General features: G+C 35.2%; 1 protein-coding gene and 1 long non-coding RNA gene across 13 annotated transcripts in view; one reads left to right on the top strand and one right to left on the bottom strand.

Moving 5' to 3' along the window:
• Nucleotides 1-1,520, top strand: part of LOC308197706 — a 57,821-nt gene extending 56,301 nt beyond the window's left edge. The window contains exons 2-3 of the long non-coding RNA XR_013953228.1: nt 170-241; nt 1,396-1,520. This is a non-coding gene — a long non-coding RNA (uncharacterized lncRNA). The remainder of the gene's footprint in view (nt 1-169; nt 242-1,395) is intronic.
• Nucleotides 1-23,538, bottom strand: part of MYOF (myoferlin) — a gene marked incomplete at its 5' end in the record, with an annotated part of 70,807 nt that overhangs the window by 15,628 nt on the left and 31,641 nt on the right. For 8 of the 12 annotated variants that reach the window (XM_080598658.1, XM_080598662.1, XM_080598663.1 and 5 more), the window contains 22 exons: nt 296-461; nt 987-1,148; nt 1,456-1,554; nt 1,712-1,870; nt 1,976-2,157; nt 3,455-3,532; nt 5,091-5,202; nt 6,309-6,482; nt 6,616-6,758; nt 8,109-8,214; nt 8,340-8,454; nt 10,094-10,257; nt 11,671-11,802; nt 12,827-12,982; nt 14,003-14,195; nt 16,315-16,421; nt 16,942-17,066; nt 17,907-18,084; nt 18,437-18,553; nt 18,824-18,948; nt 20,692-20,730; nt 22,808-22,890. In XM_080598658.1, coding sequence (XP_080454784.1) covers nt 296-461; nt 987-1,148; nt 1,456-1,554; nt 1,712-1,870; nt 1,976-2,157; nt 3,455-3,532; nt 5,091-5,202; nt 6,309-6,482; nt 6,616-6,758; nt 8,109-8,214; nt 8,340-8,454; nt 10,094-10,257; nt 11,671-11,802; nt 12,827-12,982; nt 14,003-14,195; nt 16,315-16,421; nt 16,942-17,066; nt 17,907-18,084; nt 18,437-18,553; nt 18,824-18,948; nt 20,692-20,730; nt 22,808-22,890 — 2,915 coding nt within the window. The remainder of the gene's footprint in view (nt 1-295; nt 462-986; nt 1,149-1,455; nt 1,555-1,711; nt 1,871-1,975; nt 2,158-3,454; nt 3,533-5,090; nt 5,203-6,308; nt 6,483-6,615; nt 6,759-8,108; nt 8,215-8,339; nt 8,455-10,093; nt 10,258-11,670; nt 11,803-12,826; nt 12,983-14,002; nt 14,196-16,314; nt 16,422-16,941; nt 17,067-17,906; nt 18,085-18,436; nt 18,554-18,823; nt 18,949-20,691; nt 20,731-22,807; nt 22,891-23,538) is intronic. The other 4 variants (XM_080598664.1, XM_080598667.1, XM_080598661.1 and 1 more) reach the window with 1 other exon arrangement.

Here is a 23,538-nt window from a genome sequence, read left to right as displayed (position 1 = left end):
TACTTTGGTAATCAGAACAGTGGTAATCTCCAAGTAGTTAAGCTCATACTAAAGCAGAACTTCAGGATCCAGTATTCTCATTCTGACAGTGGACTTTCCTTTGCACTCTTACACCACCTCAGAGGTATATTGCACTACTTACTGAGTTATATGTATTTTTTTCTTTCAGATCACACTATCTTCAAGTAAATACTCAATGTGAGATGGCTATTCAGTACAGTATGCAGAGTAAACTCCAAAGGTTGGTTATTCTAGCATCTCATAAGAAGCATAATTTTACATTCCATCTATTTACCTTTCATTTGTGGTGCAATGTCTTCTTTAGTACTGTAGGGATCACAGCGAAAACTTTCCAGTAAGTCAATAGTACACTGTCCCACAATAGGCTTCCGTCCGAATGGTCTGTGGTCTATTACTTTAATAACAAGAGATGGGCTGTACAACTCCTCTTTTGGCAAAAGCTAAAAGTGAAAGGTTAGATTTTGTTTATAATGCAGACAGAAGGAAAATGAACCAAAAAAAAAATCTCCTAAATTAGAGCTGTTACTACATTTATTTAATATTAAACTATTATGTTCTATGGGTGTATGGTAAATTAAATTTCTAACCTCATATTATGATTAAATAAAAGTCAGTAAGTAAGAATACTTTTAGTTACTATAAATTTTTAGTATTCTTGAATCTTACGCAGCTCCCATCCTAGCAGTAGGAAAGTAGCCACACACATACAGGTAAATTGGTGTCTTCTCAAATAAATACATCTATACACTGCACTGGAGCATATAAGACCATAAAATTTTTCAACATATGTACAGACACATTTACACTATCTTTATCAGTCACACTCAGTGCCTTGCTTATATTAAGTCAAAAAAGGACATGCAAGTTTTTCTGTTCGTGCTTACATGAACAAATCCTTCACCTTTAAAAGTATGGTGTAACTGTTTTTGCTATAGATAGCTGGTATATAGTTTTTAGCAACGTACAACTTTCATGAAGAGAACAGAAGATGGAAAATTCGGTGTCTTTTTGAGATTTTTGATCACCACAGATTCCACCATTTCACCCCCACATTCCACAATGAGACTAGGAGACATAACAGGTGCCAATTGGTAGTTTTTCATGTTCCGCAGCCCCCAAGCCAGAATCTGTAAAATAAAATTCAATTTAAGTAAGACAGAGAGATCAATATGCTTAGAATGATACTCAAAAAGATGCTCAAAAAGTAGGAAAGAAGAAATGAAGTATTTTCGGTAATAAAGGGTGACTGGCAAAATATTTCAAGGTTGTTTTACTAGGAAAGCTAATGGAAAAAAATCAAACTCAAAAATGTGTATAGAAAACAGTCCTACACATAGTTCTCATTATGATTTTTTTTCCCCTCGATGCAAACAGACAAAGTTGCTATCTAGAAGATGAGATGACTGCACTTGTTACTTTAAAATTAAACAGTACCTCAACAGCAGTGAGTTGAACTACTGGTCTGATTCCTTGAGGTACCATGTAAAGCTTCGGTGCTCTTTGCGATGGAAGAATTGGAAGGTTGGTGCCGCCCTGTTAAGACACACATATAAGTACTATTTTCTCTCCCCTTCCTTAAATGAAATATCTTGCAAGTATTAAGACAATTCTTCATATTATAACTCACTATGAAAGAATATATATATGATGATTTTATATATACATACATAATATAATAAGAAATACATACTTTGTCTCTCAAAATAAGTTCTGCAGCAAAAAGAATGTCTCCGCTAGCTTTGCCATTATTTATTACGGGATACCAGAGCAGCTTTGGTGTGACATCCTCTTCTGGGATCAACTTCACCAGGGGAGAACAAACACTTCTTCCAAGGAACTCATCTTTACCCTGCAATCAAAAAATAGTAATTATAGCCATTAATGTTACTGTCAAATATGATAAGAACAACAACAACAATAATAAATACAATCAACATAAAAAGCTTTTACGTACCACTTGGTCACTGTCAAACAGTTCAATAACAACATTAGGTGGATTCTCAGCTACTGTCTGTGGGTCACCATAGATCTCAATTTCATTAAATATGAGAGTTTGGTCCCATGTAGGATTTAGAGTTGAATGAATGATCTCAGTTGTTTTGCTTTGATGGAGGAAAGAAACATGAGCATACGGATCTGAAATATTATACAAAGATTGAAAGTATATAGTTACAGACAACCAAAACCTTATGAAGTTGTAAGCCACACGAGCACAATTATCAAATACAGTACCTTATTTTTCTTCTCTTCTGTCATTACCAGTTTTATAAGCCATTCTATATAAAAAAGCCCACTGTATACATCACTCACATTTAGTGGAGCAAATTCTACTTGATTACTAAATAGCTTCCATTATACAAGTCATTGAAATACCTTGCAAATCACAATGTGAACTTGAAAACTAAAATTAAACATTAACTATATGAAGCTCCTCTTAAACACGGTCTGTAGAAGCTTATCTTGTTGTATCCATTGATATACAACTGTATTGACCCATAAATAATACAAGGAGATCGTTTCAGTTCTGACTCGTTAGTGGCAAATCACATTCTCCCAGGCTCTATTGCTGAGATCAGGCTTTGATTTCAAACATGCTTATTTATATCAACCTCTTCCTATGAAACAGCTGAATGATTAAAGTGGTCTTGGTCCACTGTTTGGCAAGTCTTTAAATCATAAGGAGTTCTGTAGAAAACATCTTATTATTAACAGTTCCTGTACAAATTTCAATTACTGTGAATTTGAGGTTAATTTAAAGATTATCTTCAGATTATTTTCAACAGCTTCTGGCTAGGTACCTGACCGGAATTTTATAAAATTTGGCTAACTCTTCAAACTAGTTTTAGAGGAAAATAAAACACAGCCATCTTGGTTTATCTGTGGGCTAAAATCTAAGGTACCCATCTTGAATTCTACATACATAAGTTAGAAGCATTTATTATCTTCTCTTTGTATTGTTCTTTGTATTCTAAACATTCATCTCAGTAATTAATTAATATAAAATACTGGACACTGACAGAAAGTTGCTGACATAACAGCCACACAGCTTTCTTCATCCTTGCTTTGTACAAGCTTTCTGCAGGACAGTTTAGAAACAGCATGTATGCTTTAGTCAGAAGGAGAAGCTAAAGCATGGGGAAAGGATTGGTCATGGGCAATTCAGACCTCAATCAATTCCCATTCCCTCACTGAGAATTCCATTGGCAGCACTAGGTGCTGCACATTCAGACCACTTATTTTCTTGGCAGCATCTGGGGCAGTACAAAGTAGATTTGGTTCATACATAATGAAGTTGAGTCGTCTTTCCTGGCATAGTTTCAGTAATTGGGACCTATGCACAGAACTTACAGATGTAAGATACTCTGTAAGTAAATCAAATTAATAGTTCATTGCAAAAGTGTTTTTTTGCACCACTAGTGGGATTTTTCCATACCTGAAAAACTGTCTTTGTCTAAAGCCATGAGATTTCTTGCCTGGTAGACATAACAGCGAAGGTGGTAAATATATACTCCTGTACCAAAAATAAATAAATAAATAAATAAAAAGTTCAAATGCATTACACGGACATCTTTTCTGAAATTAAGATATACAAACACTTTAAACATTTTCTTAACTAAAGCACGAGCACTGTTGTAACTTCTGCTTTTCTTTGCTAGTGACAAGTGTATTAGTACCAACGCATTAGCACCTGTGAAAATTTGTTTAACCATAACAACTTAAAGCAGAAATGAAGAAAAAACATACTAACGCTATTTAGGCTTTTTTACTGAATGATCATCTAAAACTCCTTTTACTCAAAAATTCTTGTTTGAAACAGTGATAGTCTAGCTCCTCCAAACAGCAATAAGAACTGGGCGTTCCAGTACATAATTTAAGTATTCACTACAGCACTTGCAGGGACCTAGGGTTTCACACTTTTTGCTATTAGTTCTAGAAAATTATTCTAATTGCATCCCTCTCTGACAAAAAGATTAAAAATAAATAAATAAATAAAAACGTTGCAGGCACAGTGGAATAGCTCGAAATGAGGACATGAGGGAGGTCCCGACCCAGGACAACGTATGGCTATGTTACTACAGATTTTCTCTGAGGATGTCATCTCTAACCCTTTCAGACCTTTGGAAAAAACTGACCCACTCTATCCACAATGAGCTGAAATCTCTGAACTTTCGCAGGAAAAGAGGCTATGTTCCTCCTACTGTGATCATTACTTGAAAGAAACAGCAAGATTACTTCCTCAGGTTCTGAAAGACAAGAATCTGGGCACCTGTTCCCAGAAGCGAGATCAAGTTCTGTAGTTACTAAACAAACACCAATGTTCCAGTTAGAGATCCTCAAAAAGGATTTTGAGTCTTAGGAGAAGCGTTGGATTGGCCTCTGTTCCTAACACTGGTGGCTCCCACCTCAGTGTTCCCACTTCTGTGAATCCTATCATGGGGATTCCAAGGCATTTTTAGCGAATCGAGCAGGACAAAGTTACTGTTCTGTTCACTTTGCTGACTGACCTATGTGGTCTTCCTGCTTACGCTGGGTCAGGCATTGGTCTGACCCTGGAGTTAGCTGATTAAGTGAGCTACACCAGCAGAAGATTAACTGTGCATATATTGTCTTTGCTGGCTTAGCTTCCTGCATTGTTATGGAAGGATCCTATTGCTAAAATTGCATCTTTCAATAGAGCTTAAAATTAAGCTGTTGCAATGTTTAGCTTTAGAATTCCTGCCCCATAGAGGTTTTACAAATGTCTGAGTGGCATTGAAAAAACTGAGATTACTTGATCCAGATAACATTACCTTATTCCATTTGTTATATTAAAATATGAACTTTATATAATATATAATATTATATAAAATATATTATCATTTATATAATTATATGAACTGAAGACTAACATATTGAAATTACCAACTGGATTTTTTGTTAGTAAGCTAAACAGAGCCTGATCAAAAATTGGATGGTAATTATTGCATGAGGTGTATAAACCTTGATGTAAAACACAAAGAATCACAATCCTGTTTGAGACTGAAAAGAGGCAGAATTGATTTATAAGAAAGGAATTATTAAGAACTTACTGTCAAAGTAGCAAGAAACAAGTGGCGTATTGGCACCAAACACTTTCATAGCTGACTCCTTGGTTTTCTCTGAACTTTTCCCTTCACCATCATCAGTACTAGTGTCTGCTCCCTAAAATTATGTGAAGGAAAAAAAAAGTCACTGCATGCTTACAAATGCAGAAAGCACTTCATAAAAGCGGACTGTATGTGAGAATATACAGGTTTCAGTCTTTCCTCCAGGATAAGGAGAAATTTACCTTCCTGAGTAAATGTACTGTAAAAGATGTTTACTCATGCAAAGGTAATTTCTTGTTGCCACTGAAGCTGTGCAGAAATCAGATCCAGTCAGTTCATCTTCCTTGCCAGAATGTCTTATTGCTGGAGATACACTAGCTACCTCTCAGCTCTTACTGCAGGAGAGGTTGTAGGTCTTTCTGCACTGCCCTGTTGCAGAGAAGTTCTCTAAGGCTACCCTAGCAATAGGATAGCCACCTTGACACTGTAGTCAAAAGAGAAACGGAAATTTTTAAACTCTGTGGCACCAAAGTAAGTGGAGAAAGAAAATACTATCAATGAATCATGGGTTGACATTTGGTGCAAAAAAGAGAAACATGCTAAGGAAAAAAAAAAGCAAACTTTCATTAATACTATACTCAAATCATCAGCTCAGAAAAAACAAACGAGCCTTCTCTACTAAGGCTGTGCCTTACTATTATTCACTCCAATTTGTATCTTGGTAAATAGAGCTTACCTATGAAGCTGTGTTAACCTGGAAACTTGAGGTATATTTATATTTTGATGAAATATGACTCACAATATTCTGATTTGTCCTATACTTTATTTTTTTCCTTGTGCTTGGTCACTCATACATGCAAATACACTTAAATTATGTGCAGGGAAAGCTTGAGCCATCTTTTCACTTTACTTACACAAGGCTCATCTAGTCATTTTGCCTTTTGATCGAAGTCTCACATAATACAATAATAAAAATAATTTATAATTTGAAGAATCAAGTAATAAATGTGTTATTCAAAAGCCTCAGTAGTTATTTCAGTGCTCTGTTTCAGACTTCAAAAAATTTAAATACTATAAACTGCATTGGTTCCCCAGTTATATATCAATGTATGATTCAGGGACTAAAATAGCTAATTAAATTGTTATTGGTATTTAATTGCTTATCTACTGAAAATTAACAGATTGACCTTTTAAAGACTTTATTAATATTGTGTTCCTTACCAAAGCACCTTCGAGTTTAAAAATAGCTGCCGCACCGTGTGTCTCTGAGGGAGCCATTTTTCGTCTCCATCGTCTTCGACGGAAAGTGTCAGAACTGCGTTGTTTCCAGTGAAATTTCCAGCCAATCAAGGAAGCATATTCCCATCCTTCTTGATCTTCATATGATGGCACCCCCTGGGAGATGTAAATCCCTGTTATCCACAGTATTGTATAAATATCATAAAAAAAGGGGGGGGGAATTGCTCTGGCAGACACTATTGCAACATGCAAGAAATACAATCTGTGATTGTATCTCTTTTCTGCTTACCCTTCCTGTTGTTACTGCTTGAGCTGGATCCCTCTTACGCTTCCGCACCAGTCTTCGTCGTCGGTGCGTATGATACATTTTCTCTGCAGCAACCCATGACTTCGGTTTAGAGTCTGGAGGAATAGTAATTCCATATTCCCATCCTAAAAAAAAAGAATTGAATAGTTACTATATTTCTAGAAACACATTCAAGATGCAAATAAGAAAAGCATGAGTGGTAGTTTAACTGCAGAGGGTGAAGATTTAGTCACAAAGAGCTATTTGGTATGTCCTGTGAAGACAGGCTGAGAGAGTTGGGATTGTTTAGCCTAGTTGGTGGTATAGCGGTTAGCATAGCTGCCTTATCGGTCAACGGGTGGTGAGCAATTGCATTGGGCATCACTTGTTTTGTACACATTATTATTATTAATACTATTATTATTATTATTATTTTCCTGTCTTAATAAACTGTCTTTATCTCAACTCACAGGCTTCACTTTCCCGTTTCTCTCCCCCATCCCAGAGAGGGAGGGGGGAGGGTGAGCGAACGGCTGTGTGGTGTTTAGCTGCCAGCCGGGTTAAACCACAACAATAAGAGAAGGCTCAAGGGTGACTTTATAGCAGCCTTCCAGTACTTAAAAGGGGACCACAGGAAACATGGGGGAGGGACTCTTAGTTTAAAGCCTTGTCCTATTATTACAGTCCCTGAAAAAAGAGGGTAAGGTTATATGAGACGTTAGGAAGAAAATCTTCACAATGAGAGCGGTGAGGTACTGGAACAGGCTGCCCAGAGACGTCATGGGTGCCCCATCCCTGGCAGCGTTCAAGGCCAGGCTGAATGGGGCTTTGGGCAGCCTGGTGTCCCTACCCATGGCGGGGGGTGGGGTGGGGTGGGGTGGGACTGGATGGTCTTTACGGTCCCTTCCAACCTAAGCCATTCTGTGCTTTTGTAATACTGAAACCTTAAATGCCCAATAGCTAGAGAATGATCTTCTCCAACAGATAGCATTTTATGTGCTCTTGCAACTCCAGCAGCTTGGCTTTTAAATAACAATTTGAACTCTGATCATAAATATGTAAGAATTGGTGAAACTGTTACTTTAGTTTGGCTCTGCATGTTAGAATTCAATTGCCAGGTATCTAGGACTCTGATTTTTACTGAGATTGATCTCTTACTAAAATGTTGCTGCAGAACCCTATCAGAGGTTCAACAACAAGTAACAAGCATGTAGAAGTCATAGCAAAACCATGAAACTTCTTTCAAACAGGGATAGGTTCTATTTCCAAGTACACTGTTTTATACATCCAGCTTTCCAATGTGGAACCTCTCATGTCAGTAGACCATTGTTCACGTTAGCCTTTTTACTTGCTTAATTTTTCAAAGCTTTTGACTCAAAACTCTCATCTGCTGCTGCAGTCAAAACCACTGTACAGCTTCTTAGATTATATGACACGCTCTCTAGTAGACACTTACAAATACATTTATTACATAGCACATGAACAGTAAATCTTACCATGCTCATCCACTGCTCGATTTAAATCTGATTTCCAAGCATCATCTTCCCACATCCATCCAAGAGGACATGTGAACTCACGAGGTGGTGGAGCCTTTTCTCCATTCTTTTATATAGAGAAAACACAACAGTTCTGTGCTTTAATAGATGAAATACACTGTGTAGCAAATCATAGAACTCCTTCTCTTAAACCTTCTTTTTCAGTGAAAAGTATTAATTTAGAAATCTCACCACATCTGTGTAACTCTCTTCGGCTGCTTTCCATTCCCCTCCAGGATAGCGACTCTCATTTTCATACACTTCGTCAGTAAACTCAGTATGACCAGCATCAGCTTCAGTCAACAAACTACAAGCTCAAAGTAAATACAGTATTACACCAAAAATATTTAAGTAAGCTACAAAGAATATATAGAAACAATGTATATTCTGTAATTCTGGATTGTCCATCTTTGCTAAGGTCTGTTTATATAGCAATAGGAGGAATGCTACTCATGAGCAACTAGCAGGAGTGTTTTAACTGCTGTAGTATTCAGGATCTGTTTTGAACGCTTCTTGGAAAAAGTAAATGTATCATACATTTAAATGCAAGGAAAAACAGACTGCATGACAGTTACATGCATTTCTAATTTTTATGTAAGTACGCACTAAAATTGAGCAGTGTTATTAATTTTATCCTCTTTCTACTATTGACAAGGTGAGTAATCCATTGGCTAATACTTTTCTAACATGCAAGTAAAATAAATGAGAGAACATTAATTTACATAAAATAGTCTTTGTTTCCACTTGTGATTAACTGGGATTCAGAAAGCACTAAAATATGTTCTGAAATGCCATCTGCTGTTCAAATAAGGCCATGCAGATTATTGTCCAATAAAAACAGGTATGAAGCATAAGCATACTTGAGCATTTTAACAGTAGTTTCCTTCCAATTATTTGAGAAAATGCGCTATTGCTTTTATTCATCTCGGACTATTCATTGAAATAACATGAAAATAAATACATCCATACCTACAAACGCACGTGATTTTAAAATGGATCAAATAGCACACATTTTCCTGCAGAGTGTTCCTATAGCAACTGTCCCGTGTATTCCTTACCATCAGAACAAGAATTAAAAATGGAGTGAACCTTTCATTTTAAGAAAAAAGCATCTTTTTGGAGGCTGGATTTTGTTTTTTAGACAACTTGTTTACCCAGTCCACTTTAAAGTGTGGCAGTGCAAATGGCTGAACAGGCACAATTTAGGCATTGAAAACTTCTGACTGAGCAAGACTGAATCTGCTGTAGCTGGGGAGGACAGAGAACTCATGAATGAGATCTGTCAGGAGAGGAAGAGTCATATGGCACCACAGCCTTGGGCTCTGAAAATAACCCCTGCCTTAAGTCACTCTGAGAAATCACTTGCAACTTGTTGTTTAGTAAGGGCCATGGACCTTTGCAACATTTAGCAAAATAAACACAAAAAATCATCTATTGTACGTGAACAACCATGCAAATACTATAATAGTGTTGATACATTGGCCTCAGATTTATACCAGATGTCTAAGTTAAGTTTCTATCTATGGAAGATCAATCTACCTAAGGGTCTTATCTGATACCTTCTCAGCAGGACACGAGAACCTCACACAAGTGATCCCCACAATAGCTTTCTAGGCAAAGAAAAATATTACCCATTATTTTAAAGATGGGGCCCTGAGACACTGGGAATATAAAAGCAATATGCCTATTATCACATGAATACTTTTAAAATGTAACCTGGTTCCTAGGAAGTAGATGCATTCTTTTTGTCATATGATTTACTTTTTTAAAACATTGTAGTATCTTTAGAGTTACATTACATGGCTTTGACTATTGGCTGGCTTTTGCTGTCCTAAAAAGTTCAGCTTAAAAATCTCCCAGTGAAGAAAACAGAGAGGGGATGTTTTCCTCTACACTCTGAGGTCAACTCCTTTATTCCTGCTTGTATAAAATTAAAAGAATCTGACCTTCTTTCAGGATCAACCATCCATTCTCCTTCCCAGTCCCAGCCCTTTGGGGGTAGAAAATATTCTCTTTTCAATTTGATTTTTCCTGTGACATCAGAAAACTTGTGGCGACCTACAAGTCCTGAGGTACCCCACTTTCCAAAAAGAAGAGCCTGATTTTCATACTGTTTGAGAATAAAGAATAAAACAGTACTTTAGGAACAACAAAGAGATTTTAGATGGAAAAAAAAAGATGTATTACATCACGTTACATGTGTTACAATTGAAACATTCTACTATATATTTTCTTTCTCTGAAATGAAGTATTTCCTTCCCACATTTCCCTGCACTACCTTCATTAATTTCTTCCTTTCATTTTCTCCTGTGTTGTCTTACAAACAATGATTCCCCTGCTAAACTACACTATCTTTTCAATTTAATGCATCTCTACAGCTACAGTCAAACTCCCCCCAAACTAAAGGCTTGTTAAGTAAAATTCTTTTACATTATTCAAACAAAAGTTTCTTCCATTCCCTAAATGTACGACCCTCTCATTCTTTTACGTCTCAAACCTCCTCCTATTTATACCCTCTTCTTTTGTAACATGCCAAATTGAAAATAACGGTCAGTCTTATTACGGAAGTTACTGGGGGAACAATTCCGATGTCAGCACAGTTTATGTAGTATATTTCCCTTTCTGCTGATGGTATTATTCCTAGTTTTTGATGGTCTTGAGTTTTCTGCTTTTATCACTACAAAAATTTTGGATTGCTGTATTAAGAGGAAAAAAAGCGGTATTACATAGCCTCTTAAACCCCTACACTTAATAAAAAATGTCTTTGAAAATCCATTGCCTATTGTAAATTACTTACTATAGAACTACTAAGTATTTTAAGTATAGGTGTAATGGTGGCACAAGCCTCTCTAAAAATGCCTTGTTTCATCAACGGATATCGATTACATGTGCCATTAGGCAATGAGGCAGAGAATAGATGCTTGCAGCTTATTATCATAGAAAATATGTATTATATGTGAGACTACTTCAAGTATTTTTATTCCAATTTTTGTTAGCTTTTACCATTGACTTGTTATAATACACTCTTTTGTCAGCAAAATCTACTGCATTTGACCAGTTTTTCATGTAACAGTCAACTTTTGATAAATCTTCTGCTCCTTCAAAAGAACCATTGTTAAAAAAAAACAAAAAAACACACTTGTATCCGTGTATAATTTGTAGAGAACTGAAGTAATTAATATAGAAAGTTATTCGCATGCCAAAACATTATGTTCTAGATCTCAATCTTAATTACACTGATACCAATCTAAAATAAGCATTTTGAAATCACCAGAGTTACCCAGATTTTCACCTGATTAACCAGTTCAGAATCTGTTCTACTGAAGTTCACCTGGTAGGCACAATGAACTTGATCATTAATTGCCTTTAATGTGGTCTACTTGTTTCAGTGCTTTTTTCAGGATAATAAATCCTACTCTCCCTCTCTGCCAAGCATGCAAAACAATTTCAGAAGAGCTCCAATTTCACTGGATTCCAGAGGTTCATATCCAAGTTTCATGTAAGAAAGCAATGACGGACATACCATTTCTGCAAAAACACTGAACGTTCCCTCTGCAAAGCTATTGAACTTCTTTTCAACTGCACTCAGCCCAAGCCAAATGTTAATTCGCAACTCCACAGGCATTTTGACATCTTTTGTGTTGTCCTGTGGATACTGGCACACACACACAAGGTTATTCTTTGTTATGTTATGCAGGTATTGTAGCTTTCAGTAAAATACGTACAATAACACAGAAATATGAGTAATAATACATGATTTACTGATCTCTTCCTGTACTGCATTTCCTCAAAAGGAGCTAATAAAATGGTTCAGGAAGAAGACATTCTTTAAACGGTACCTCCCCGGGACATGTGAAAACCAAACACAGTAACCATTAGTATCATCCCTGCTCCTGTATATCCTCTCCCAAGTTTCATCCAGTAATGAGTTTTTTAACTGGGATGGCAACTTTAAATTTTAGTGTTTTTTGTCAGGAGAGTCTAGAAATGCAGCAGGTAGTCAGAATGGTTCACCAAACTTAGAAGCAGTGCATCATAACACACGTGATTAAGAGTCATGCATAAGATCATTAAAATATGGACTTATCTGCAGTGTAACTAGTAGTACATTAACAAACTCTAAATGCTATTGTTCCACAGTCAGATTGCCTTTTTTCTGGTCAAGCTCATACCACTTAGAAACAGTATCAATTAACTGGAGAAAGGCACTCCTATTCAAGAATAAGACTTAATGCAGAGAGATGTACCAAGGAACTTCTGAGTGTAGACATGCTCTACAGTACATGCAGAAAAACATACAAAACTTTGAATAGGTTTATGGAACTTCTCTGACTTACACTAATTCTTCCCTCTGAAAGTCTCCATTCATGTCCAACCCAAACCCACCAACTCCAATAGCACTTTAAAAGCCCTATCAAAATTCTGAGCTTCTCCAAAAAAGCATCACAGTTAGGGGCCAATGACTGTTCTAACTCTGGCTTATGGCAAAGTTTACATTAAAATTTATGTGATTTGTTGAAGAAACTATATGCATTTGGCTTTTATCTGCTCAGAATTTTGATACCTCATCGTTCAGAATTTGCTTGCATGTTCCATCCATGTGCATGTCACACAACACTGCAGTTTAGGCAGTTAAAGTTACAAAATGATTTTGAGAAAAAAAAAAAAGAAAAAAGTACCTTTAAGAAGATTGTTTGGGTCTTTCCGCAATATTTACCAGATGATTCAGGGCTTGTGGTGGAATACAGCACTTGGTGTGCAGGAACACGAGCATAAGCCAGTCTTTTCTCCCCTCGGATCATCCATATGATTACATCAGGCATACTGTTTTGTGGCTGTGGATTATTTGCGTGGAAAAGAAAGTAAAAGTTGGTAATTAATAGGAAGTTAAACTAACCTAATGCTTAGACAACAGAAACGTAGACTGGTTATGGTCAAACGGATCTCCCATTTAAGAATCAATACTAAACATGAATTAATGATAAATGGAAGAAATTGTTTTACTTTGCAAGTAATGCAATACATAGTTCTGGAACAATCATTGAAAATACCATTAAGATTGTTGGAAAACAAGATGCTCTTGTTAAGAGATTTGTTTCCTACATCTTTTGAAATTTTATCTAGAAATATGCTGTGACCCAATTCATTTACAGTGACTGATTCCAATTGCTAAAAATTTGGCTTGATGTGGTACACATTTAAATGCTTGTAATGTGGTACACATTTAAATGCTTGTAATGCTTGCATGCTAAGGGTAGATGATCTTAAGACTTTTAGCAGAAGACAAATACTACTTTTTTTTTTGCAGCTTTGTCCACACCTTTGTACACTACCTTCCAAATGAAGTTTTTTTTTATTAAATAAAAAAAATCAAAGCAGAAATGACAAAGAAAAAACGAAATATTCCTATAATGTCATGAAAACCAATTATTAGAGAGCATAACGCAGATGTTTAAGATTTAGGACGTTATTGAAAATTCAAAAAACTGTTAGAAGTAATGAGCTGCAGAAGTACTACATATATCCTACAGTTCCCGAACCAGCAAGGTGACTTGAAAATCTGGAGGAAAATAAAGGGCAAAATACTGCCACCTTGTACAGGTAAGAGTCTATTCTAATTCTACAAATCAGTGGTTACTTCCCAACATACATTCTCAGTGAAGCTGGATAACAACCTAGAACAATACATTCAAGTAAATCCTAATTACAGAGGCGCACATATTTACTTTCACAGCATCTAAAATTTCTGTTCTAAACAGAGGGGATATTGCTTGATCAGCAGTGAACATCACACCAGTTTGTGTTGGATGGCTACTTCTAAACTACCTGAATCACTGATGTTGTATAGTACTAACCTCTTCACTCAGTTGCAGTAATTTATCCAACCAATCCTCAATTTCTGTCAGAGTGGCTTTCACATCAGTAGCTTCATTTCTCATCCTTGTTGCTGCTTCTCCAATCTGTTTGAGAGACTTCAGACGCAGTTTTTCTATCTGAGTGTCAAGGACTGTAATATTAGATTTGCCTTCTATGAGGGGAAATGGTTTACTAAAAAGAAAAATTATTATCATGGTTAATAATCTAAGTGGATTTTATTTAGCCATACACTAAATGTAGCCATGCATAAAGCCGCAAGAGATTGAGTGCTACTATTTTCTTTGATTGAAAACCACCAGAATTAGAAATGTCTCTGCATCTATTTCTGCACAGATTTCCAACTGACAAAGCATTTACAGTAAGCAACAGAAATGCTGTGCTTACCTAGGACGCATGAATATAAAATAGCTTGAGGTTTATGCTTTAATGTATTTTTCCCTGTATATGCAAATCAGAAAATTGTCTCAGAACATACACCTGAATTAGTTCCTTCAGACCAAGATTAGGATCTTTTCTTTCACTGAAATGTAAATTCTCAGAAATTCAATATAAAAATACAGCTTGTATTTATGATAATGAAAGCTATCTAACTCTTTGGCAACAAAACATGGAAAAACTCTAAAACAAATCCATGACACAGAACTTTCAGTCACTAGAGGGCAGAGTACACTTTTTAATGGAATCAAGAAATACTATAGCATTGTAGTAGGGCCCAGAAAAAAGTTTTTAGGGTTTTTTTTTATATTTATTTTTTTTTGAGGTGGTGGTAGTTTGAGGAAAAGGCAGCTTTTCAAAGACCAATGACTGTATTCCTTCAATAGATTTTATTAAGAGGTCTCTAATATGATGATTAAAAAAACAATTAAAAAAAATCCAGAGACACTGCCAAGTTTGGAAAGGATGATATTCCTTTGACCTAGTTTTAATAACAAGTCATGTATTTCTGACTGACTCCGGAAAACCTTATTACTGACTGTTGCACTTACAGTTAGTTAGTTCTGCTAATCTGAATGGAAATGCTATCTGCCCTGGGTTAAAGTATTTACACTTGATTCAAATGTACCAGATCAGAACTTCCAGAAAATCATCACATTTCAGGTTTAAATGGTGCACTGAAAACTCTTTCAAACTCCTACTCTACTTAAAACTTTAACATGATAAAGAACATTTTTCATGAATTCAACCCAGGGTATTACACCTTTGGAACAGCTTTCATGTGTTTCCTGAAAACACCATAAAGGGCACCATATCCTGCAAACAATAGGAAGCTAATGTGGTTGATACATCTGGGTGCTAATGCTATTTAATAAAATAATAGCCTGAATAACAGTGCAGATATGTCAGAGGATGGCATGTTATAACTGATATAAGGCCTCGAGTTCCTACATTCTCTAGATGGCTCCATGCAACAACAGTTTGCCCTTCACATTTTGCTTTCCTGAAGTATGTCAGTTCTTTCTCTGATTTTTCTGTATGAAAGCATGCATTCTATAAAGCTACTAGTTTATATTTTGACATAAGCTTTCTATAATAAAATTCTGTGCTAATGTATATCAGCTTCCATTGCATTTGCTTTTTCCTATGTTCATTTTTGTTTTGGCTCTTCAGCTTGATGAGTTAGTTCTCTCATTTCATGTTTTTTGCTATTTTCTCTAATGAATAATAACCGTTCTTTCATTTTTCCTTACCTTTTCTCCTTCTTTTTCTCATACAGTTCCTTCCTTCCTCTTTTTAAACCCTAAGTGGCAACTCATATTGCCTTCTCTGACCACTCCCATACACTGAGACATGTTGACTAAAGGATCACTCAAAAACGTCATCTTTATGACCCTTAAGCTCTAAACTGCTTTTACATTTTTTTGTTCTGTGCTTACCAGTAAATAATGGAATTTCTTCCTTCTTCAGTTTCACAAATAACTTTGAAATTTAGGTAAACAAAATGTACACGAGGAATTCTAAAGGTATGGTGACAGATAGCAGAGAGCCACGATTTCACATTTGCACAATACCTTTTTTTTTTTTTTTTGTTTATTTCAAGATATGCTGTTTTACTGCTGTCATTGACTAAGAGTGGAGAATTATAAAACTAGACAGATGACTTCACTGGCAATATCTGTGCTGCTTTACTACTTTCAGAGACTTAGAATTGCAGTTTTCAGGTCAGTTCATAGCAGTAATCAGTTTTATAGTCCTTAGAATTTGTTTTCTGACTTAGTAAAGGCAACAGAGAAGATTCCAAGCAGGCCTAGAATGATAAGGCAAGAGATAAAAAAGAACGCGGTACTTTTACCTTATATCTTCTGTAAGTTCATCAATCAGCTTCAACCACATCTCAGCTAATCGGTTTTCAGAAATTTTAGCCTGCATTCCTGATTTTAAGGTGGTTAAGTTGGATTGCTGTGGAATTTTAAATGAAAAGATTTGCACTTACAAACTTCCATTGTGATATTATAGTCAACTCAATTTTTAAGGCTTTATTTGATCTCACTTATTTGAATGTATAAATCCCAAATCAAAAAAGACTAAGATGTTCAAACCTGATACATATTTAAGAGGACTCTGTATATTCTTTCACACTGTATTTAACACTAATAATGTTGCACCTAATTTCCAAATCAATTACAGTTATACAAAATTAACATGCCCCTAACTAAGAAGACTTCCTTCCTGTGGGACTTTCCTGCAGATTCAAGCATGAGAGCATTGGGCGTTGCCAGAATACACAACTATGATTAGCAGTGCCCTTTGTGACACAGTTCTATGTTTAATTTTGAATAGGAAAAAAAGAATTAAAGAAAAAAAAAAAATGTTCCACAATTTGCATACAATGTCACTTTTGATTATACCTCTTTATTTTTTATTTTTTTTAAAAAATAGAAAAACAGAAAACCATATCAGCAAAAAGAAAGTTACTTACCAGTCTTTCAACCATATTTAGGATTACATTCACAGGGTCTAATCTATGACTTATGTCCTCCCAAAAGGAAGTCAGTGTTACTACTGGCTTTGTGTTCCCCCATGGCAAATAGTAATAATAATTACCTGGTGTGAAACATCTGTATGTTAGAACTCATGGCAGAGACACATACTGTACATTGTACAAGTTGCTCTTTTTTTCACTTAGGTACTATAATTCATGATGAATGCACATGCTTGTCCAAACTTATCAAAGGATTTAAATTTTTCAGCCAACACAGCATCTGCTGAATGTTAAGCTTTTACCTCAAATTGTTTCAAATTCAGGTTTTTTTTAATCAATAAATCATCTGTTAATATGTTCATTATTCTATCCAGTAACTTACTGATGTTGATAGAAAATTGATGTGTTTCTCTGAAATAAAATGTTCAAATAATCATTTTACCAGACTAAAACTGATCACTTCATTTAATAGGCAGAAAAAATAATTTCTACTGTTTGCATTTAATAAAACAAAAGTTAAAGCCAAAACATATTTTTCTGTGATTTGGGTAGGTTGTTTTCTTCTAGGCTGCCAGACCCTTGGTTAAAAAGGTAAGTTTTTATTATTTTTTAAATCAGAATGTTCTGATGGTATTTTCCCATCTTAATCCCTTGCTTGTAGATACCTGTAAAATACTGTGATTTTTTTCTTGCCAGTTTTCCTGTCTACATCTAGTGCACAGTCAAAGATCTCACTGAATTCTACAAAAATATCTTTAATACCATCAGTAGGCTTTGCAGTGTTTATTAACAAAATATAACTTTTCATCAAAGGCCATGAGGAACCAAGCATTATTTTCTGTCACATTTTCAGTAATTTTTACTGGGGTAAGAACTGTCATTCCAAAGCTAGAGAATAAACACCCTGCACCTTCAAAAGAGCCTTTTACATGGCTTTATCCCCATACCAGCAGCATCCTTACCATCAAAAACAGCACGACTGTACTGAGTTGTTGATGCCAAAGGCTTACAGGTGGTATCAAACTTGTTGCCATAGTTACCAATGCTAACTTCAAACTGGATAGGCTCGCCAGTGTCTTGCAGCATGGTAGCAGAATGAAAGACAGCAGCCAAGCAGAACTTTCGTCTGCGCTGGTATTTCTACAACAAGAACCTTTTTAGTTGTATTGACATATTTCTAAAATAGAATCCACTATCACAGAAAACGGTAATATTTTTTTCAATGGAAATAATGATTTTAATATTTTTGCTAGTTTCTGAGATGTACCAAAAATACATCCGTTGTATAAAAAATTATCGTTTGAGATTATAAAAATGTCTCAACATGTCATGCTACCAGTGTCATACATTTTTGTAACCACACCATAAAAAAGCACCTCTTAATTCTAAGATTCAACTCAACTGCTTCAATTTTTAAGTCAAACCAGTCTCCAAAACTAACCAGACAAGGCTCATTTCCATTACCAACAGTGACAGTAAAACAAGAATTTACCTCTACAACCAGTATGTCATCATTAGGAATCATATCTAACTTTTTATTAACAGGTTTGCTTTCAAGTACTGTTGATAGCTCAACCAGAATTCTCCCTCTGTAAGCAACTCCTTCTCCCTGTAAAATAACGAGACATTTAATCCAGTTTTATAAAATGTAGAGATGCAGATAGTGAAAATCACCAAAACCACTGCTGCTCCTTCAAAAAATACATAAAAAACATAATATTATGTCATACTATCTTGCTAATCATAAATACAAATTATTATTCAAAAAGAAACACCAAAAGTAGCATAATGTGAAACAAACATTAAAATGAATGAATTCTTTAATTAAAAATAATTGGGTTTAATCCTTTTATTAAAAACAGTGAATAAAGAAACTGACCTTTCCAAAGTTTAATTCATCATATGGATCTGGAAATCCAGTGTACTCTCTTGGACTTCCATAAAAGTTTAGGTAGCAAGGCCCAAATGTTGGTAAAAAGCCTACTTCTGCTTCTCCAGTGTTTGCTAACAGGAAAACATCAACATTTTATTTTTGTTAATTATCATTCAGAGCCAGAAAAGCAATCACCGTTACTTTGAAATCCAACAGAACAAATGTTAGATATTAGTCAGGTATTAGTTATTAGTGAAGTAAGAACACTATTTCTGGGTATGCAATATGAATTTAAAGTAGTTATATCAATGACTGTATTTCTTCCTAACTTCCTCTGTCCTTGTACAATATTTACTATATACTACTTCATGCAGTAGAAAACCCCACAGAATAAACAGAACTTCTGCCCCACTTCAAATATCAGGTTTTCATTAATGTGAAAGAGTAGTATACTCTTATGTTAATGGAAAAACATCGCATACAAATAAATGAAACTGAGTAACATGACATTTGCATTCACTTAAGTGCACAGGTCATTACCGCTCTCGCTAAACAGCTACAATAAAGATGCATACCATATCACAAAAATCTAGTATTTAGCAAAATTAATCCTACTGTTTCTAATGTAGTATATTTTTTTCTGTGGTTATACTTCATGGTAAAACACAGACTATTGCAGACTCTGTAACTGCGACAATGCAGAATACTGAACAAACTACCTTTTAAATAAGTTAGAATTCATGCAAGACTGAAAGTCTGCAAACTCGGTTAATTCTCAGTTAATCACTACAACAATAAGCTCCGTTTTATATCCTATTTTTATTCCACAGCTAAGAAAAGTATTGCATAGTTATGACCGAACAGGAAAGATTCTATATTCTATTTCTTGCTGTTTCGTAACTCTTGTCTTGTTTAAATGATCCCAGTGTAAAAAACAGATCACAGTCAGGTTCTAAACCTTGCAACATAAATCAGTTAGAATAATCTGCAGCACAATGAATGACACATTTATCACAGCAAAGGATAGCTGAGGTAAGAAAGTGAAAATAAAGGGTTATGCCTTCCGTGACTGCCACAGTGACAGGTGACAGAAATGAATAATAAAAATTAATGTCATGTCTTGATACAATTTTCCGTCAAAGACATTTAAAATCTGCAAAACATGAAATAAAGATTTGCACTTCTCTATCTTGCATCCTTTTGCCTTTTTTTTTTTAGAAAGCTTATGGTCTCATTACAGAAAGCAATTTCAAAACACTACTTCGATCTTCAATTTAAAACTACTTTATTAAGAAAGAAAAATTATAAACTAAGTATTTGGGTGGATGAATGTGTTTGTTACCTTTGAACTGCACTCCAACTGTATTTATTTCTCACTATATCAATATTTAACACAAAATTTTTCAAAACTGGATGTTAACCCATACAGTTACATTGAGCCATCTCTCCACAGGTTGTAACAGAATCAGATATCATTTTTCAAACTTATACAGCTATCTAAGCATAAGCAAAGCAAGCACTAATTATTTTATGCAGTTATTTACTTCTATAGGGCTCTGCAGCTGGAAGCATAGTTTTGATCTCACTGCTATGTTAAAAATTGCAAGCCATTGTTAGAGCACTTTAAAATTGAAGCGACTGCATAGTCAGCTCTAAAACACAGCCTGAAGCACCAGCCAAACAGAAATATTTTCAAACAAGTTCCAGTGCCAAAACTGTTTTATAAAGTTAGCAGTGTTTGATACTTTTTAATAACAATGGTGAAGCCCTTCGCAATTTTTTTATTTTATTTTTTAAGATGATGCGTTTTCTCAAGCAATACTTCTCAGTTTGGGCAATGGAAAGAAAAATCAGTTATAGACCAAGATATAAACCTTCATATGATGAAGCCCCAGTTCCCGAAGATGAAAATTCTATATTATAAAAACAGAAGATGTTACATGACAGGAGACAATAGCATTTAAAAAATAAATACAACAAAAAGCCCTCTGCTTTAAAAATAAAGTTGAAGGCCTGAGAAAAAATATAATTCAATGGGCTAGAATTTTGTTTCCTGATTACAGTAACGAAGGTACTACTTTTCTTGTACCATTTCCAAAGAAAAAAATGAAAAAAGCATATAGCATATAGCTAACACAAGAGATAACTGTTTTGTTGCCTGTTTCAGATTTGTACAGTCCTCCTCTCCAATTATAAAAAAATCTTAAGAACATTTCAGAAAACCACTACATTTCATAGCCCATTAGGATGTCCTTATTTACTGAAGACTGTAGACTAGCTCAGTTTCCTAATCCCACTGAAGTCAGAACATGCTTCAGGCGTTGACCTCCTGGAAAGACTATCAACTGTGATTTTATACAAAAATGGCCATTCCAATGTCAGAACTTCAAAAGAGAGAGAATCTACTTAGACTCATAAGCAAGGTATGACTCAGCAGCAGTTCAAGTTACATACTTCTGTGAGTAGCACAAGTCATTTCTCCACAACTGAATTTTCCCCAACAGCCCAGCCCTTCCATCTTTAACTTCCCATTGCCTTTTTCTATAACCTTTGCTTTTGCCTCTGGTTGTGTGTGGGATACACAAAAACAATGTTTGCACAAAGTTGTACTTTCAACAGCAAATACTTCGAAGGGGACTGGATTATAAGCTTGCAGTTATCTGACTGAAAATACAGTTCCATCTGATAAGATAATTAAATACCTGCTCAAGTCATTGCAGGATTGGAGCCACTCCTTTTGTTTCTGAACTCCTGACATAGCTACCAACTCAAGGACAAACTAGTCTGTTTTCAGACAACATGCACATATCATAAACACAACAGAAAAAACAGTAATTTAGATCCTTATTGTGGAAATGGTTTTGAGTCAGTGTCCTACAAGCTAATGTACACATATAAATAAATCTTAAGTCTGTTTAACCATGTCATTATGTATGGACACCTAATATGCCACACTATGTATATTAAAAAGACAACACAATTTTTTTCTGGCAAAGTAACACAACCATTGTCATGGAGCTGGCTCAATTGTATGAAAGATCCTGATATAAAAATAAGATGGGATTATAGAAGTAGATCACCAAGAAATTATTAATAAAACATTCACAACATTGTATTAGAACAGAAAAATAATAGGAAATGTATTATTTAATATTTCCCAAAAATTGCCTAACAAAATTTGTTCTCTTGCAGTTAATCAGTTCTGCCTTTTAACCTTTATGAAATTACAAATCTAGTCACCTAAACTGAAGCACGTAAGCTAATTCTCTGCAATCATAGTATTGCAGACATTCCATTAGTTCATTGAAGCTACTAAAACAAGGGCTACTTAATAGCTATGTGGAGCACTCATATGATGAGAGGCAGTGGCAATTTATATAAAGCTGCTGATCAAAGCAGTGACTGATCCAACTCCTCCTCCCCTCCCCCCACCCCCCAACATCTGAAAGCAGTACAAAGGAAATGAGCAGATGGTTCTACATCATTCCTGCAGGCTAACTACTCAGGAACATTCTCCTGTTTTTAGGTTCTCTGTCTGTAGCACAGACAGACTTATAAGGTGGCAAAAAAAAATCTTGTCTGCTAGTGCCCAATGAAGTAGTTAGTGATTATGAAACAGTAACTCTGGATTGTAAATGTTGTAGTAAGAATCTTAGTAAATGTATGCATCTCACTAACGGCACAGAGATTACATGGTTTTCTGAAGTTGGGAAAGAACTGGTTTGCAAACTTAATTGATTGATTACCTTTATAAATAAAACTGATTTTTGAGGTAGTTACTGCAATTTGATGATGATGTGGTTTAAATGTTAAAGTTTTACTACCTTGAAAAGTCCCACTGTATGTTTTCTATGTGCATTGTTTTGAAAACTCTGGAAATAGACTATCTTGTTGCCACAGAACTGAGAAACTATAGGAAACTATATTTTTTTAGGAGCACCGACCCTTGCTATTCCTAATAACACAAGAGAAGATAGCTGAATCAGTTACCTTCAACTTCTCCTCCAGAAGAAGCAATTTTTGAGAGACTTAAATATGTTGTTCCTACTACATCATTTTTTGTAAGACGATCCCTACAAAAAGAGAAAGATTTTAGTTAAACATAATGCTGACCATCCTACATAGAAGCAAGCGAAAGGCACTCCAAAATGGTATATTCACATTTTATATCACTTGGAATGCCTTAATATTACTAACAGAAGGTATTTAATTGATAGTTACAAAAGCGAGTTGTATCATGAGGAAGTCACGTGAAGTACTGTAAAACTCTTTAAAAACCTGGTAGAATTTCAGTAACCAACCTAGGAGCTCTGTTGAAAAAAATCATTTGCTTCTCAGGAGTACAAGTAGTCAGCAACGTGCAAACCAGAGCCCTGTGATATATTCTGTCTTCTCCCCAGAACTATGCTTAATAAGTACACTCAGATATACAGAAAGAATAGCAACTCTGTGGCTTACTAGTATTTGAACCACCTAAACCAGAACTCAAAATATGCTTAATGTTCTGAATAGCATTCAACAATACACGAACAGGAAGATGATATGAGAAAGACAAATGTTTACAGAAGCAGACATTCAAGTTTTACTTTAAAATATAATGGAATTAAATTTTTTTAAAAGCATTAATGAACTAGTTAGTGGGCACAAAACTAAGAAAGAAAACTGACAAGTGCATGTATTAGAAACATTACATGATCACCTAACTAGCAATAGCGCTCACT

Source organism: Anser brachyrhynchus, assembly GCF_964034855.1.
Source record: "Anser brachyrhynchus genome assembly, chromosome: 6".
NCBI lineage: Eukaryota > Metazoa > Chordata > Aves > Anseriformes > Anatidae > Anser > Anser brachyrhynchus.
This window is presented reverse-complemented; position numbering and strand designations above follow the sequence as displayed.